A 13,521-nucleotide genomic window follows, 5' to 3' on the forward strand; every position below is an offset into this window, starting at 1 on the left:
TCCGATTTTGAACTATTTTTCCAAGCTGAGTAATTTCTTTTTTATATTTAGTAACACATGGGGTTATAGATTACTTTTATCTCTCAAAAGTATGATTAACTTAGAATTTAAAGCTTCCTTTTTATATTTAATACAGAAAACTTATTACATACCTGTGTATATAATTGCAGGTGCGCCGAAATCTCATGTTACTAAATGTTAACAGTAAACTGAACAGTCCTCAGTTCGAATCCGGTGTCGTTATAAAAGCTGGTCCGGCGTCAAGTCAATAAAGTTAATTTTATTGGTACGGCAGCCTATGCATGTAATCGACTGAACAGGGCTGGACCACAATTATTTAGGGCCATAAAAGCCCATAGTTCATAGAGTTACATAGTAATGAATGATAATAGTATGGTACACCCGCCTCGCGGAGGTTAGCACCGTCCGAGGAATCGAACCCGCGACCATCCGAAGTAAATCGGAGTGCTAAGCTGCTAGACCACCGAGGCCGTCATCTTAAATACTCTACTTATACAATACTCATGAATACAAATGTTTTGCACTGTGCGAGGAATCGAACCCGCACATCGGAAGCAAATCTGTGTGCTAAACCGCTAGACCACCGAGTCAACTATCTCAAATACTTTACTTATACGAATGCAAAATATATTAATGTTTTAATAAATAGAAGTGGCAGCAAAAAACATAATTTATATACATGTAGATGTAGGTACATGTAGATATATATAAACAAGGATTAGGCATGCAACAATCAACATAGAAACCGCTACGCACTCAATCTTTGTTTCAAATTCAAATTTTCAAATGAATAAAAAAACTTGACTATTCAAAAGTGCTTATATTAAGTTATAAATTATATTAAGAATAAATAATATTTCTATTTCTATTTCAAATTCAACATATCTTTATTCATGTAGGTCTATTACAGACTCTTATGATAAGTCGAATCTAGTCAGTTCGGTATGATACCGAGATGCGAAAACTCAGCTCGTTTTCTTTTCAAATAAATATCGTACATGTTTTCAATACATAAGTACATACTTTTTTTTTAATGACTAATGTCAGACTAAAGAAAAAGAATAAAAATAAATACTGCCCTTAACTTTTGCAATGGTACGATTTTTTTTTTTTAATGACTAATGTCAGACTAAAGAAAAAAAAGAAAAACAAATACTGCCCTTAACTTTTCCAATGGTACGATTTTTTTTTAATGACTAATATCAGACTAAAGAAAAAAAAGAAAAACAAATACTGCCCTTAACTTTTGCAATGGTACGATTTTTTTTTAATGATTAATGCCAGACTAAAGAAAAAAAAGAAAAACAAATACTGCCCTTAACTTTTGCAATGGTACGATTTTTTTTAATGATTAATGCCAGACTAAAGAAAAAAAAGAAAAACAAATACTGCCCTTAACTTTTGCAATGGTACGATTTTTTTTTTAATGACTAATGTCAGACTAAAGAAAAACATATACGGCCCTTAACTTTTGCAATGGTACGAATCCGTCCCTGGCGTTCATTTGCGGGTAATACAAGAAACCAGTCTGACACCGCGAACTTTCCTCTGCCGCGCCCCACTATCTACATGGCGTACAAACATCTAATACATATGCAAACGCATCCCGTCTATTGATTATTATTAGTTTTCAATTATAAACATACTAATAATATATTTATTAATAGAACGCGTTTATTTTACACTAGCATTGGCTCGCGGGTTCACTCGCGTTAATTTATCCCCGTAGGGGTGGAATTTATCAAAATACTTTCTTAGGGGATACCTACGTCATAGTAGCTTTATGCATGCAAAGTCCCAGCCTGATTGGTTTAAAATTGACAAAGTTTCATACAAACTTTCAACCCCTATTTTATCTCCTTGGGGGTAGAATTAATCAAAATCCTTTTTTAGCGGATGCCTACATCATAACATCTGCCTGCATGCCAAATATCAGCTCGATCCGTCTAGTGGTTTGGGCTGTGCGTTGATAGATCACTATGTATGTCAGTCACCTTTACTCACCTTTGAGTTACATATATTTAGACAGACATTTTACATATACATGTATTATACACTCATATAAGGATGAATAATGTACTTAGTATGTAAGTAGTATATAAGGATTGATTATTGAAAATTTTAGAGAATTTAACTGACCTGATCTCATGTTCATCCTCCACTGGTGCCCCGCCAGCGTAAACCGTTAGCGCAGGCGGGTGCACCATTCCATTATCATACACATAAAAAACACGTGGTGTGTGTATAGCCTATACGCAAAAAAGTAATTCTTAGGTACATAGTAATATAATGATTTTTTTCTTTCCAGGCCCGTCTGCAGAAACTGTGTCGTGTCACCCACTGGCTCCTCCCCACCGCCACTCCACGAGCAGACGTCATCACCACCGCCTCCAGCGCCATCATCACCGATCAACTCTTCAAGACTCTTGCCCTCCCTTCCATCACCACAACCGAGCCACAGCGGCTCCTCAGTACCTAGCCAATCGAATTCCCCCCACCCGTACTCATACCCAAACTTTCGGAGACACCAACCAGCTCAGAATCAAACTTACCCAGAGTATAACCTTCTGCACAGTCACAGCGTGTCACAAATCAACCAGCCCGGTCACAATCATCAATCTCCACAATCTCCCCAATCAGCCATGTCGTTATCACCCCATCCCGTTCCCCAGGGGAAGTTCAGGGGGTTGTTGGAGCATGCTGAGAGATTGATGAAGCCTGGCGATCCCCACAGACATTCACAGTCTGATGATGACTCAGGGTGTGCTTTGGAGGAGTATACTTGGGTCCCGCCTGGATTAAGACCAGAACAAGTAAGTTTTAAACTCATTATTATTCATACGTCATTGATTTAGGGTTTTGAGTTTTGACCCTTTTTACGTAGATAAAGTATTAATTTTTGCGCGTTTATCGTGTTTTCACTACCAAATCTCATCAAATATGTCAGTTTGCAAAGCATGTCATACTCGTCATACTCGTGAACGAGTGCTGCTTGTAGAGACTGGTCTGCTCTTATCACTACGACTGATTTAATCTTATTGTATATATATATATATATTTGACACAAAAAAAATTGTGCTAGTTGGTAGTTTGTATTCACACGTTTCGACTTGTAAATGTAAACTTACAAGGATTATTTAAAAGAGCAACACGCAAGTTTCTTGCTCTCTCTTCTTATGATGAGACAGCTTTCCGAATAAGCGGTAGATAAAAAAAATTGTTATGACTATTCAAAAGTGCTTAAATTAAGTTTATTTGGTAAATGATTTTCTATTCTATTCTATTCTATCCTATTCATGCTGCTGGCTACATCTTAATCCTTACTAATGTTATAAAATTGAAAGTAGGAATGTTGATAATTATTACGCTTTCACGCAAAAACTACTGAACCGATCTTCATGAAATTTTGTACACATGTTCTTGCAAGTATTAGAATTAACATAGGATATTTTTATTTAAAAAACAAAAGAATAATATATCAACATTTTCCTACCATACCTTTCAGCGCCATCTAGCAGTCTGTAATGAAGATATAAATCATTGTTATTTTGATGAAACTTTGCAGTAATATAGCTTATACATCAGAATAACATATAGGCTATAAATATCATGAGGGTAAAACCGCGGGCACAGATAGTATGTAATACATATCTATCTGCCTATTTATTACTTTTTATTTACAACTAAACTGCTAAACAATCTTTAAAAAATTTAACATGCAAATAAATTGCATCACGAATTTGGTCAGCATATTTTACCCGAATACCAGTCATCACCGTGGTATACAACTAGTATGTTCGCCAGGAATTTAGTTATAAATTACATGTATGGTGTAATACAATGTTAATTTACATTTTATTACAAGATTGTTATTACTGTAACAAGTTGGGAGATTTCAAACGGATTCTTCTAAACACCTCAGTTGTAGGGAGCGTAATGATCCACTGCGCCATAAAACGTATACGTTTAATATTAAAACACATGGGAAAACAGTAAATTACATTAACAGTCGTGTTTACGATGGTATGTTCTATAAAATTGTATTTATTACCTACTGTTGCCAGCGCAGTTGGTAATTTAGTTGACGGTTTCACAAATTGTGGGTATGGTAAAATAAAACACGATGGCAGATATCACCTGCTCTCGTTAGATAGATAGATAATGTTTTTATGTACAGAAGGCCATGTATGAGCTATATTATTGCAAAGTTTCATTAAAATCCATCCATTTTTACGTGAAAGAGCATCAAACAGCGATCCATACTCATAAACTTTCGCGTTCGTAATATCAGTGGCACTCAATGAAGAAGTAGCCATTATTATTGCTAAAAGTTGCATATAGATGGCGTGATTGGTATCGATGGAATTCTTCATAGTTTTGCAAACGTTTTAAAAACAAAACTGTGTTTTCAAAAATGTTTAATCATTGCAATTTTTAAAAAGTTATATATACATGTTAAAATGAAATAATGCGTTTAGAAAAGTAATTTTCATATATTTACTCATTTTGTTATTTTCCAGTACTTAATTACACTTTAATCAGTGCTAATATGGGGCTCAATGTTTTCAAAATGCTTTCATAGATGGCATTGTCGTCATTTGTATCGGCCTAATTAAATGTCTTTTTTATATTTTCCAATAATAAGCACTTAATATATTATTATTGTATATTAAACATATAAAAATTTTTTAAGTAAATTAAAAATAGCCGAACAAGCAAGTAATACCTACTATTTCCAATAATACTTATGTATGAAGTGTTGTCATATTAAAAATAAATACATGTATTATCGATTTTTTTGAATAATCGATAACAGGATTTTATTACAGCGCATTATTCGATGATGCTTTTAATGAGTCGTTGTGAACAGTAAATTTTCATTATTTTGTATTATAGCAGTGTTCCGTTTCAAAGAACGGAATATAGTAGTACATTATTAGTGTCGTTGGTTATTTACATTTGTACTGAAAAATCGATTACATAATAATTTAAAATATCGAGTACGAATCGTAGCTGTCTTCGAATACTGGCAACTGGTAAGATTAAAATAGTATTTAAAAAAAAAAGAGAGAAATCGACCCTAACTCGAATACCATAAAGTTGATTTTCCTTTCTCATTAATATCATAGCAGTTTGTTTTTAACTTGCGTATGACTCTGTGGTATGATGTTTAACGTGTATTGTTATTGTACGGTGCATACATTTCAAAAATTATATTTTAATGTAGGTACATACATTTCTTTCATACATTTCATACATGTCAAAAATTATCTTTTAATGTAGGTACATACATTTCTTTCATACATCTCATACATTTCAAAAATTATATTTTAATGTAGGTACATACATTTCAAAAAGTATCTTTTAATGTAGGTACATAACACCCCATGTCAGACCCCTTGTATTTGGAAGAAACTTAAAAATAATGCCAAAAATATTAGATGAACATATTTTTAATACGAATATTGTTTTATTTTTGTTCATCAACTTTATCCCTCACTAACAATACTAGTAGTAGTACATAACCTGGTTTATACCGCTAAAAATATTAAAAGATATACGAGTAATTCAGAATGTTATCAAGTTCAAAATAAGCACACATTACTTGCTTAGATAACAGAGTAATATTACTCGTAATAAAAACATTTGTAACACCTATATGTATGCTACGTATGTATAGTAAGTACTTACGCTGCGGCGCCGTGAGACTCGTCTACCTCATCTACTCACGCGCGGTAACCGCGCCGACCGACCAATAGGAGCGCGCCTCTCGTGTTTCCAGAAAGTTCGCGACTAACGGACGATATAGTAGTAAGGCAATGAGTGTCCCAGTGACATCATTATAATATTTTCTCGTTAAATTTTATTGTAATATACACAATTTCGCACTAAATAACGTGTTACCCCGTTACACATTTCTAATAATGAAAAACCTAGACCGACCCTGTTCACTTAATCTTACAAGATCTGACTTTAAAAATTACGATATCCTCATATAGAATAGAATAGAATAGAAAATCATTTATTCAAATAAACTTAATTTAAGCACTTTTGAATAGTCATAACAATTTGTTTTTTATCTACCACTCGTTCGGAAAGCTGTCTCATCACAAGAAGAATAGCAAGAAACTTGTGTGTTGCTCTTTTAAATAATCCTTGTAAGTTTACATTTAAAAGTCGAAACGTGTGAATACAAACTACCAACAAGCACTAATTTTTTGGGTCAAATATAATCATGCAATAAGATTAAATCAGTCGTAGTGATAAGAGCAGACCAGTCCCTACAAGCAGCACTCGTTCACGAGTATGACGGATGAGCCAGCCATCACTGCGCTCGACCATATTTTAGGGAGCCCATTGACCCGGCCCACCACGCCGCCACATGTCTGGACATTTTAGTGAGCATGACTACTCATTCCACACGACCACGTCACAGCTACAAAAATTACTATATGGTAGTTACAGTATTCGCACTTTACATAAGGATGCATGCGGCAATCAATACAAAAGCCGCTACGCTATCATATATCAAGAAAGCAGTATGAAAATTAAAATTATAACGTTGTCCGCAAATAAACTTATTGTTGCTATATATTGCTATCATCTATAAATTCATCTATCTATAGCCTTTCATTTCCCCTTTCAATACTTTTTCGCATTAAAAAGTAGCCTTTCTCAGGGTCTACATTATCTGTCTACCAAATTTCAATTAAATCAATTCAGTAGTTTTGGCGTGAAAGCGAGACAAACAGACAGACTGAGTTACCTTAGAATTTTAATATTTGTAAGAATATCGCTATTAAAAATAGGGGTTGGTGAAAGACGGGTGAAAATTTAGGCGTGTATGTATTTTCAATGTAACATTATAAATAAATAAAAAATTGTCCATAATACAAAAAAATATTTTTTCGGGGTAGGCCACCCCTATGACTTAGGGGTATAAAAAATAGATAACAACCCTACCTCAGACCTGGCAAGTATACATATCAAATTTCATCAAAATGTGGGAGAAATATGGCAACTAACACTGTGATACAAAATTTATATATAAGATATAGCGGAATTCTCATTAGGGAAAAGAGGGGTACATCGTAGAATACATGAGGTATATACCAGTAAATTAATTGTAGCTAAAATCAGTCTCATACATATAACGATTGAAATAAAAAATCGTATAGCCCGATTTTGATACGTACGAGTATAAACGTATCAAAATCAGGCTATACGTATAGCGCAGACGCGTTACAACATATCAAAAAAATAGGCATGGAATGTAATATAAACCATAACATAATAGGTATATACATTGGCACATAAGCCATATCTGCAGAGTGTCGGCTAACGATATTATACCTACACATTTACATTGAATCTTGAATCGTCCCTAATGAGGTACACGATACAGTTACCTACATATCTATTATATACATATCTTTGCAAAACAGATGTCATGTAGACAGAATTGACTGCCATCTATTTTCATGCTTTGTTACTAAGCACCCACTAGTAATCCGAACTGCTTCAGATCTAGCGACATCTAGCGGCTACGGTGGCGAAATAAAATAGCCCGAAGAATAGCCCGAGTTAGGAAGGAACCATTTTCTTGTATGGGATGGGGTATCTGTATGTAATATTATGTTATCTGTGGTAATATTAAGTCCTACATTAAGAAATTGGCGTTTTGTAAGGGAGTAACCTAAAGTCGATTTTTTCAAAATATAATATACTAGCTTTTGGCCGCGACTACGCTCGCGTTAATTTATCCCCTTAGGGGTGGAATTTATCAAAATGCTTTCTTAGGGGATGCCTAAGTCATAGTAGCTCTGTGCATGCAAAGTCTCAACCCGATCGGTTTAAAATTGAGAAAGTTTCATACAAACTTTCATCCCCTATTTTATCCCCTTGGGGGTTGAATTAATCAAAATCCTTTCTTAGCGGATGCCTACGTCATAATATCTATCTGCTTGCCAAATTTCAGCCCGATCCGTCCAGTGGTTTGGGCTGTGCGTTGATAGAACACAATGTCAGTCAGTCAGTCACCTTTGAGTTATATATATTTAGATTTTATTAATCAAAGTATATCCCATTGCTATCTATACACTTTTGCCATCTCATAGGTAGTACATTGATCCCTTTACTAAAAAAACAACATACATAAATTACAAAACGCCAATTTCATATGTAAGGACCTAATAATTATTTCATTGAATTAGTGCTAATCGGTGGTTTGTATTCACACACTTAAACTTAAATTGTAAGTAAGAATAAAATTATTTAAAAGAGCAACACACAAGTTTCTTGCTTGTTCTTCTTGTGATGAGACAGGAATCCGAATGAGCGGTACATTAAAAAAAAATGTTATGACTGTTAAAAAGTGCTTCAATGTAAGTTTATTTGAATAAATGATTTTCTATTCTTCTTTAATAGTAAGATATTAGATCAATCGCTTTCAGCGATACGGCCGCATTTGTTCGCATATTTTTCTTTCTTTTTTGTAATTATCTGTTCTTTTTTTTACGGACAATGTTATGTTTTTATTATTATTATTAGTAGTAAATATTAGTACTAAAGTTAGGCTGAAGTAAACAAAGCAAAAGTAATAGATGCTGAACACGTACCAATTTCATTAGCCACACTTATTAAATACGACGGCAATGAAGGCCCAGTGTCCCTCCGGTATTATAGCATTATTTATTGTCCTCTCTTATTGTTTTTATTATAAGAAAAGATACCTAGAAAAGTATATTTTCTTATAATAAAAACAATGCAGGCATGGCATGGCAGAGTTATATTTAGAATTCTAAGGAACTAAACAAATATACAATGCATTAAAAATGTAACCAATTTCATTAAATTACTTTAACAGGATTATTTAGTACTGAATTATAACAATAATATGTCCTGAGATATTATAGAGATATCTCAGGACAATTCGCACAGCGCCATCTAGTCCCTAGCTAAGCAAAGCTGTGTTAAGCTTAAATATTTAAAAATACACAATGGATTTTGATTTTTTTTAAATAGATAGAGTGATTCTAGAGGAAGGTTAATATATATAGTACATGAAAACCCAGGCGAAGCCGGGGCGAGTAGCTAGTATAATATAATAATAATAATAATAATTCACACAGCGCCATCTAGTCCCTAGCTAAGCAGAGCTGTGTTATGGGTACTGATATAAATACATAGATACATTTTTTTGGTAAATATATACATATTATACATAGAAAACACCCAGACCGATACAAACAATTATACTCATGAATACAAATGTTTCTGCCGTGCGAGGAATCGAACCCGCGACCATCGTAAAGCGGTGTGCTAAACCTCTAGACTACCTAGGCCGTCATCCCTTAGTGGTCAACGTAGTGGGTGATACATTTGTTAAAACATTGCAACAAAATAGCCTAAAACCATTTGACAATGTGTTACTGTTTGTTGACCTTAATACATTAAAAAAAAACACAAACTCTATTGTTTATACTTGATTAGTTAGTCATTGTAACAAATTTGTCACAAATATCATTTGATATACATATATAATATGAATATGTATAACAAAATTTCGAGTCGTATTTGTAGTCCCTTCCTTTCGAAGTCGGTAAATAGAACAGTTTTCTTAATTCCCACCGCAAAAGCAATAAAACTGCTCTGAATACCAAATACCGGCTTGGTATTTATAATTACAGCAAAAATAAAGTATTAAGGAGTTGGGGATAGAGGCAGTCGAGCAAAAAATTAAAATGCCCCTCGGGGGCCCGTCTCATGAACTCGCCACGCGCCCCGCGCTCCCGCCCCGAGCTGTCGCCCCCAGGGTGGGCGGGATTCATCAAACACTCGAACCTATTTAAGCACACTTCTTATTTTAGACTAGCTGTTCCCGCGACTTCGTCCGCGTGGATATTAACTTTATTTTCCTAAAATAAAAGGAGCCTAAATTACTCTTTATTACATCAGCTACCTGCCAATAAAAGTCCCGTCAAAATTTGTCCAGCCATTTCGGAGATTAGCCGGAACAAACAGACAGAGAGAAAAAAATTGTAAAAAATGTTATTTTGGTGTATGTACCGTATTTATATTCTAGTTAGTTTATTTACTCAGTTAGTATTCATTGTGTTATTAAATTAACATATATAGGCAAAAATAATTATCTATATATTATATATATACAGTTATATATATAACTGTATATATATAATATATAGCTAATTATATAATATTAATATATGACCAAAACAGTCCTGCATCTTAATACCGGCCCAAAGAGACGAGGAAAACCCCTATTAACTTGGCAGTCCGTTATCATGAACGACCTGGAACACCAGACCTGGACCCAGGACAGATGTGCCTGGCGAAGAAAGACTAGGAGAGCCGACCCCAAATGAAATGGGAAATGGCTAGGCAGAGAGAGAGAGAGTTATATATATATATATATATATATATTATACTTATACATTACCCAGTAATATATTATTATATTACTGTAGTATGAAAATGTTATTAATAAACCAGTATCACTAGTGAATTCAATTTTAAATTCAAATTCAAATTCAAAAATCATTTATTCATGTAGGACATTTTAGCCGCTTATGAACGTCAAGTTTTCACATTATAATTTTTTTCCCTACCGTCCAGTTCGGTATATAGATCGAATTGAGAAGAACTGGCAAGAAATTCAATTCAATTACTTTTTTTTTTAAAGCCAGTTTATTTACAATGTATAGATAGGTATTTATATAGGTGTCTATGTCTAACATTAAATGAAAATCCTGTACATGAACAACTATTGCCATGCACGCTCGTCATTCAAGTAATCGTTTAGTGAGTAATAGGCCTATTTAATAAACCAATATCACTAGTGACTCTAAATTTAATAAACCAATATCACTAGTGACTCTAAGTTTAATAAACCAATATCACTAGTGACTCTAAGTTTAATAAACCAATATCACTAGTTACTCTAAGTTTATTAAACCAATATCACTAGTGACTATAAGTTTAATAAACCAAAGTCACTAGTTACTCTAAGTTTAATAAACCAATATCACTAGTGACTCTAAGTTTAATAAACCAATATCACTAGTTACTCTAAGTTTATTAAACCAATATCACTAGTGACTCTAAGTTTAATAAACCAATATCACCAGTGACTCTAAGTTTAATAAACCAATATCACCAGTGACTCTAAGTTTAATAAACCAATATAAACCAAGTTTAATAAACCAATATCACTAGTGACTCTAAGTTTAATAAACCAATATCACTAGTGACTCTAAATTTAATAAACCAATATCACTAGTGACTCTAAATTTAATAAACCAATATCACTAGTGACTCTAAATTTAATAAACCAATATCACTAGTGACTCTAAGTTTAATAAACCAATATCACTAGTGACTCTAAGTTTAATAAACCAATATCACTAGTGACTCTAAGTTTAATAAACCAATATCACTAGTGACTCTAAGTTTAATAAACCAATATCACTAGTGACTCTAAGTTTAATAAACCAATATCACTAGTAACTCTAAGTTTAATAAACCAATATCACTAGTGACTCTAATATTACATTAACTTAGCCGAAGTAGGCTTGCTTCTAAAACACGACCTACATCTAAGAATTCAGCAACCACAACTTGAGTAGACTAGTCACCACAAGATGGGGGATATTTATTAAAAAGTTATATGCCATTTTAAAAAATATAAAAAATATACATGTTCGTGATATGACCACAAGATCACAAAAAGTATTACTGCGTTAATAACATCTCAACAACAGGGTAATGCACATATAATGACAAAGTCAGATTTCGTGATAGCCGCGCTGAGATCTCTCTGGTAATGGACTTGGAGATAAAAAAACGGTAATTTCGTTTAAATTGACAAAAGATTGGGTTAATAATCAGGTTTCGCCAACTTTTTAACTGCTCCCTTGTAAGAATACCAAATATAAACTCGTTATTTATGTCCGAGATATTAGCTGTCATTTTTTTTATACTCTACTAGATTAGCCAGCAAATGTTGTTTTGACATATTCATTAATATAACTATTAAACAATAGGGGTTGGTGGGAGAAGGGTGAAAATTCAGGAATGTATGTATTTTGGCAAAAAAATAAAAAAAAATTGAGGTGGGCCACCCCTATAACTTAGAGGTATAAAAAATAGAGAACAACCTATTCTCAGACCTAACGAGTATACATATAAAATTACATCAAAATCGGTTAAACCGTTTTGTAAAATTATGACAACTAATTGACACGAGAATTTTATACATGACTAGCTACTCGCCCCGGCTGCGCCCGGGTGTACATGTATTATACATATAAACCTTCCTCTTGAATCACTCTATCTAATAAAAAAACCGCATTAAAATCCGTTGCGTAGTTTTAAAGATTTAAGCATACATAGGGACGGACAGACAGCGACAGCGACTTTCATGCAATGTAATGATAACTAGTGGTCGAAATTTGACCATAATTAATTTAAATTATAAGTTTGAACATTACTATAATTATATTGTCAAACATAAATATATGATAGTGTGTGTGATTATTTTTTATTAATTTTATGCAAGGGCGGATCCAATTTGACGCCAGGAGGGGGTCACATAGTCGTGGTCAAGTTAAGAACTTATAATTTAATTTTGATAACAATAGATACAAGTAAAAAGTAGCTATTTTATTAATGTACGTAAGTACTGTACTTAAAAATATTTATCCTTTATTGTACACTTGAAAAACTTAACACATAATAACTTGTACATATACACGTACATATCGCCATCTTCTCTTGAAGACATCCAGAGAAGTACTATTTAAATATAATTAATTAAATATTGAAGGTATGTAGTTACATAAAATCTGTAAGGTCGACAAAATATATAAATAAAATCGTAATATTCAATTAGTGGTCCACCTAAGTCCTGAGATCAGGAGGGGGGTCATGACCACCCCCCACCCCCCCGCATGACCCCCCTGGATCCGCCGTTGATTTAATGTATTTTAAATGCATCATTTAAAATAAAATTTTACCTCTTACATTATTCTTCATTCCTTCTCTATATGAACTATTTTTTACCCGCGGTTTCGACCACCGATGTCGTCAAAACAATATGGATAAACCTGCATGTGTGTGCTACAAAAATGGTACATAGCTCAGTGTTATCAGTATACCTACCGTTCAGGTACGAGTAGCTACTTCTTACTTCTTCTTCTTCTCAATTCTTCAACTTCTTACTTCAAGAAATCGCTAATTTGAATAGGCCATCTTCAAGAAAATACGAGTTGAAGATGGCCAAGCCTATTCAAGTTCTTACTATATACATATTACAATTTATTTAAAACAGCAACACTGAAGTTGCTTCCTACAAGAGGAATTGCTTGTGAAGAGTTTGCTTTCCGAATGAGAGAATAAAAAATACAGAACTATTATGTTTTTATATTACTTCTTGTTGAAAAGCACTGAATAAATATTTTTTCTTTATTTCTTACTTTATCT

The 13,521-nt window shown here is 33.5% G+C and overlaps 1 protein-coding gene across 2 annotated transcripts in view; it reads left to right on the forward strand.

Moving 5' to 3' along the window:
* The window catches only part of LOC131842522 (protein prickle-like), a 583,535-nt gene that overhangs the window by 422,024 nt on the left and 147,990 nt on the right, over positions 1-13,521 (forward strand). For both annotated transcript variants that reach the window (XM_059191084.1, XM_059191093.1), the window contains one exon: positions 2,330-2,834. In XM_059191084.1, coding sequence (XP_059047067.1) covers positions 2,330-2,834 — 505 coding nt within the window. The remainder of the gene's footprint in view (positions 1-2,329; positions 2,835-13,521) is intronic.

The sequence above is a fragment of the Achroia grisella genome, unplaced genomic scaffold (assembly GCF_030625045.1).
Source record: "Achroia grisella isolate CSIRO2021 unplaced genomic scaffold, CSIRO_AGI_Agris_v1 utg1080, whole genome shotgun sequence".
Classification (NCBI taxonomy): domain Eukaryota; kingdom Metazoa; phylum Arthropoda; class Insecta; order Lepidoptera; family Pyralidae; genus Achroia; species Achroia grisella.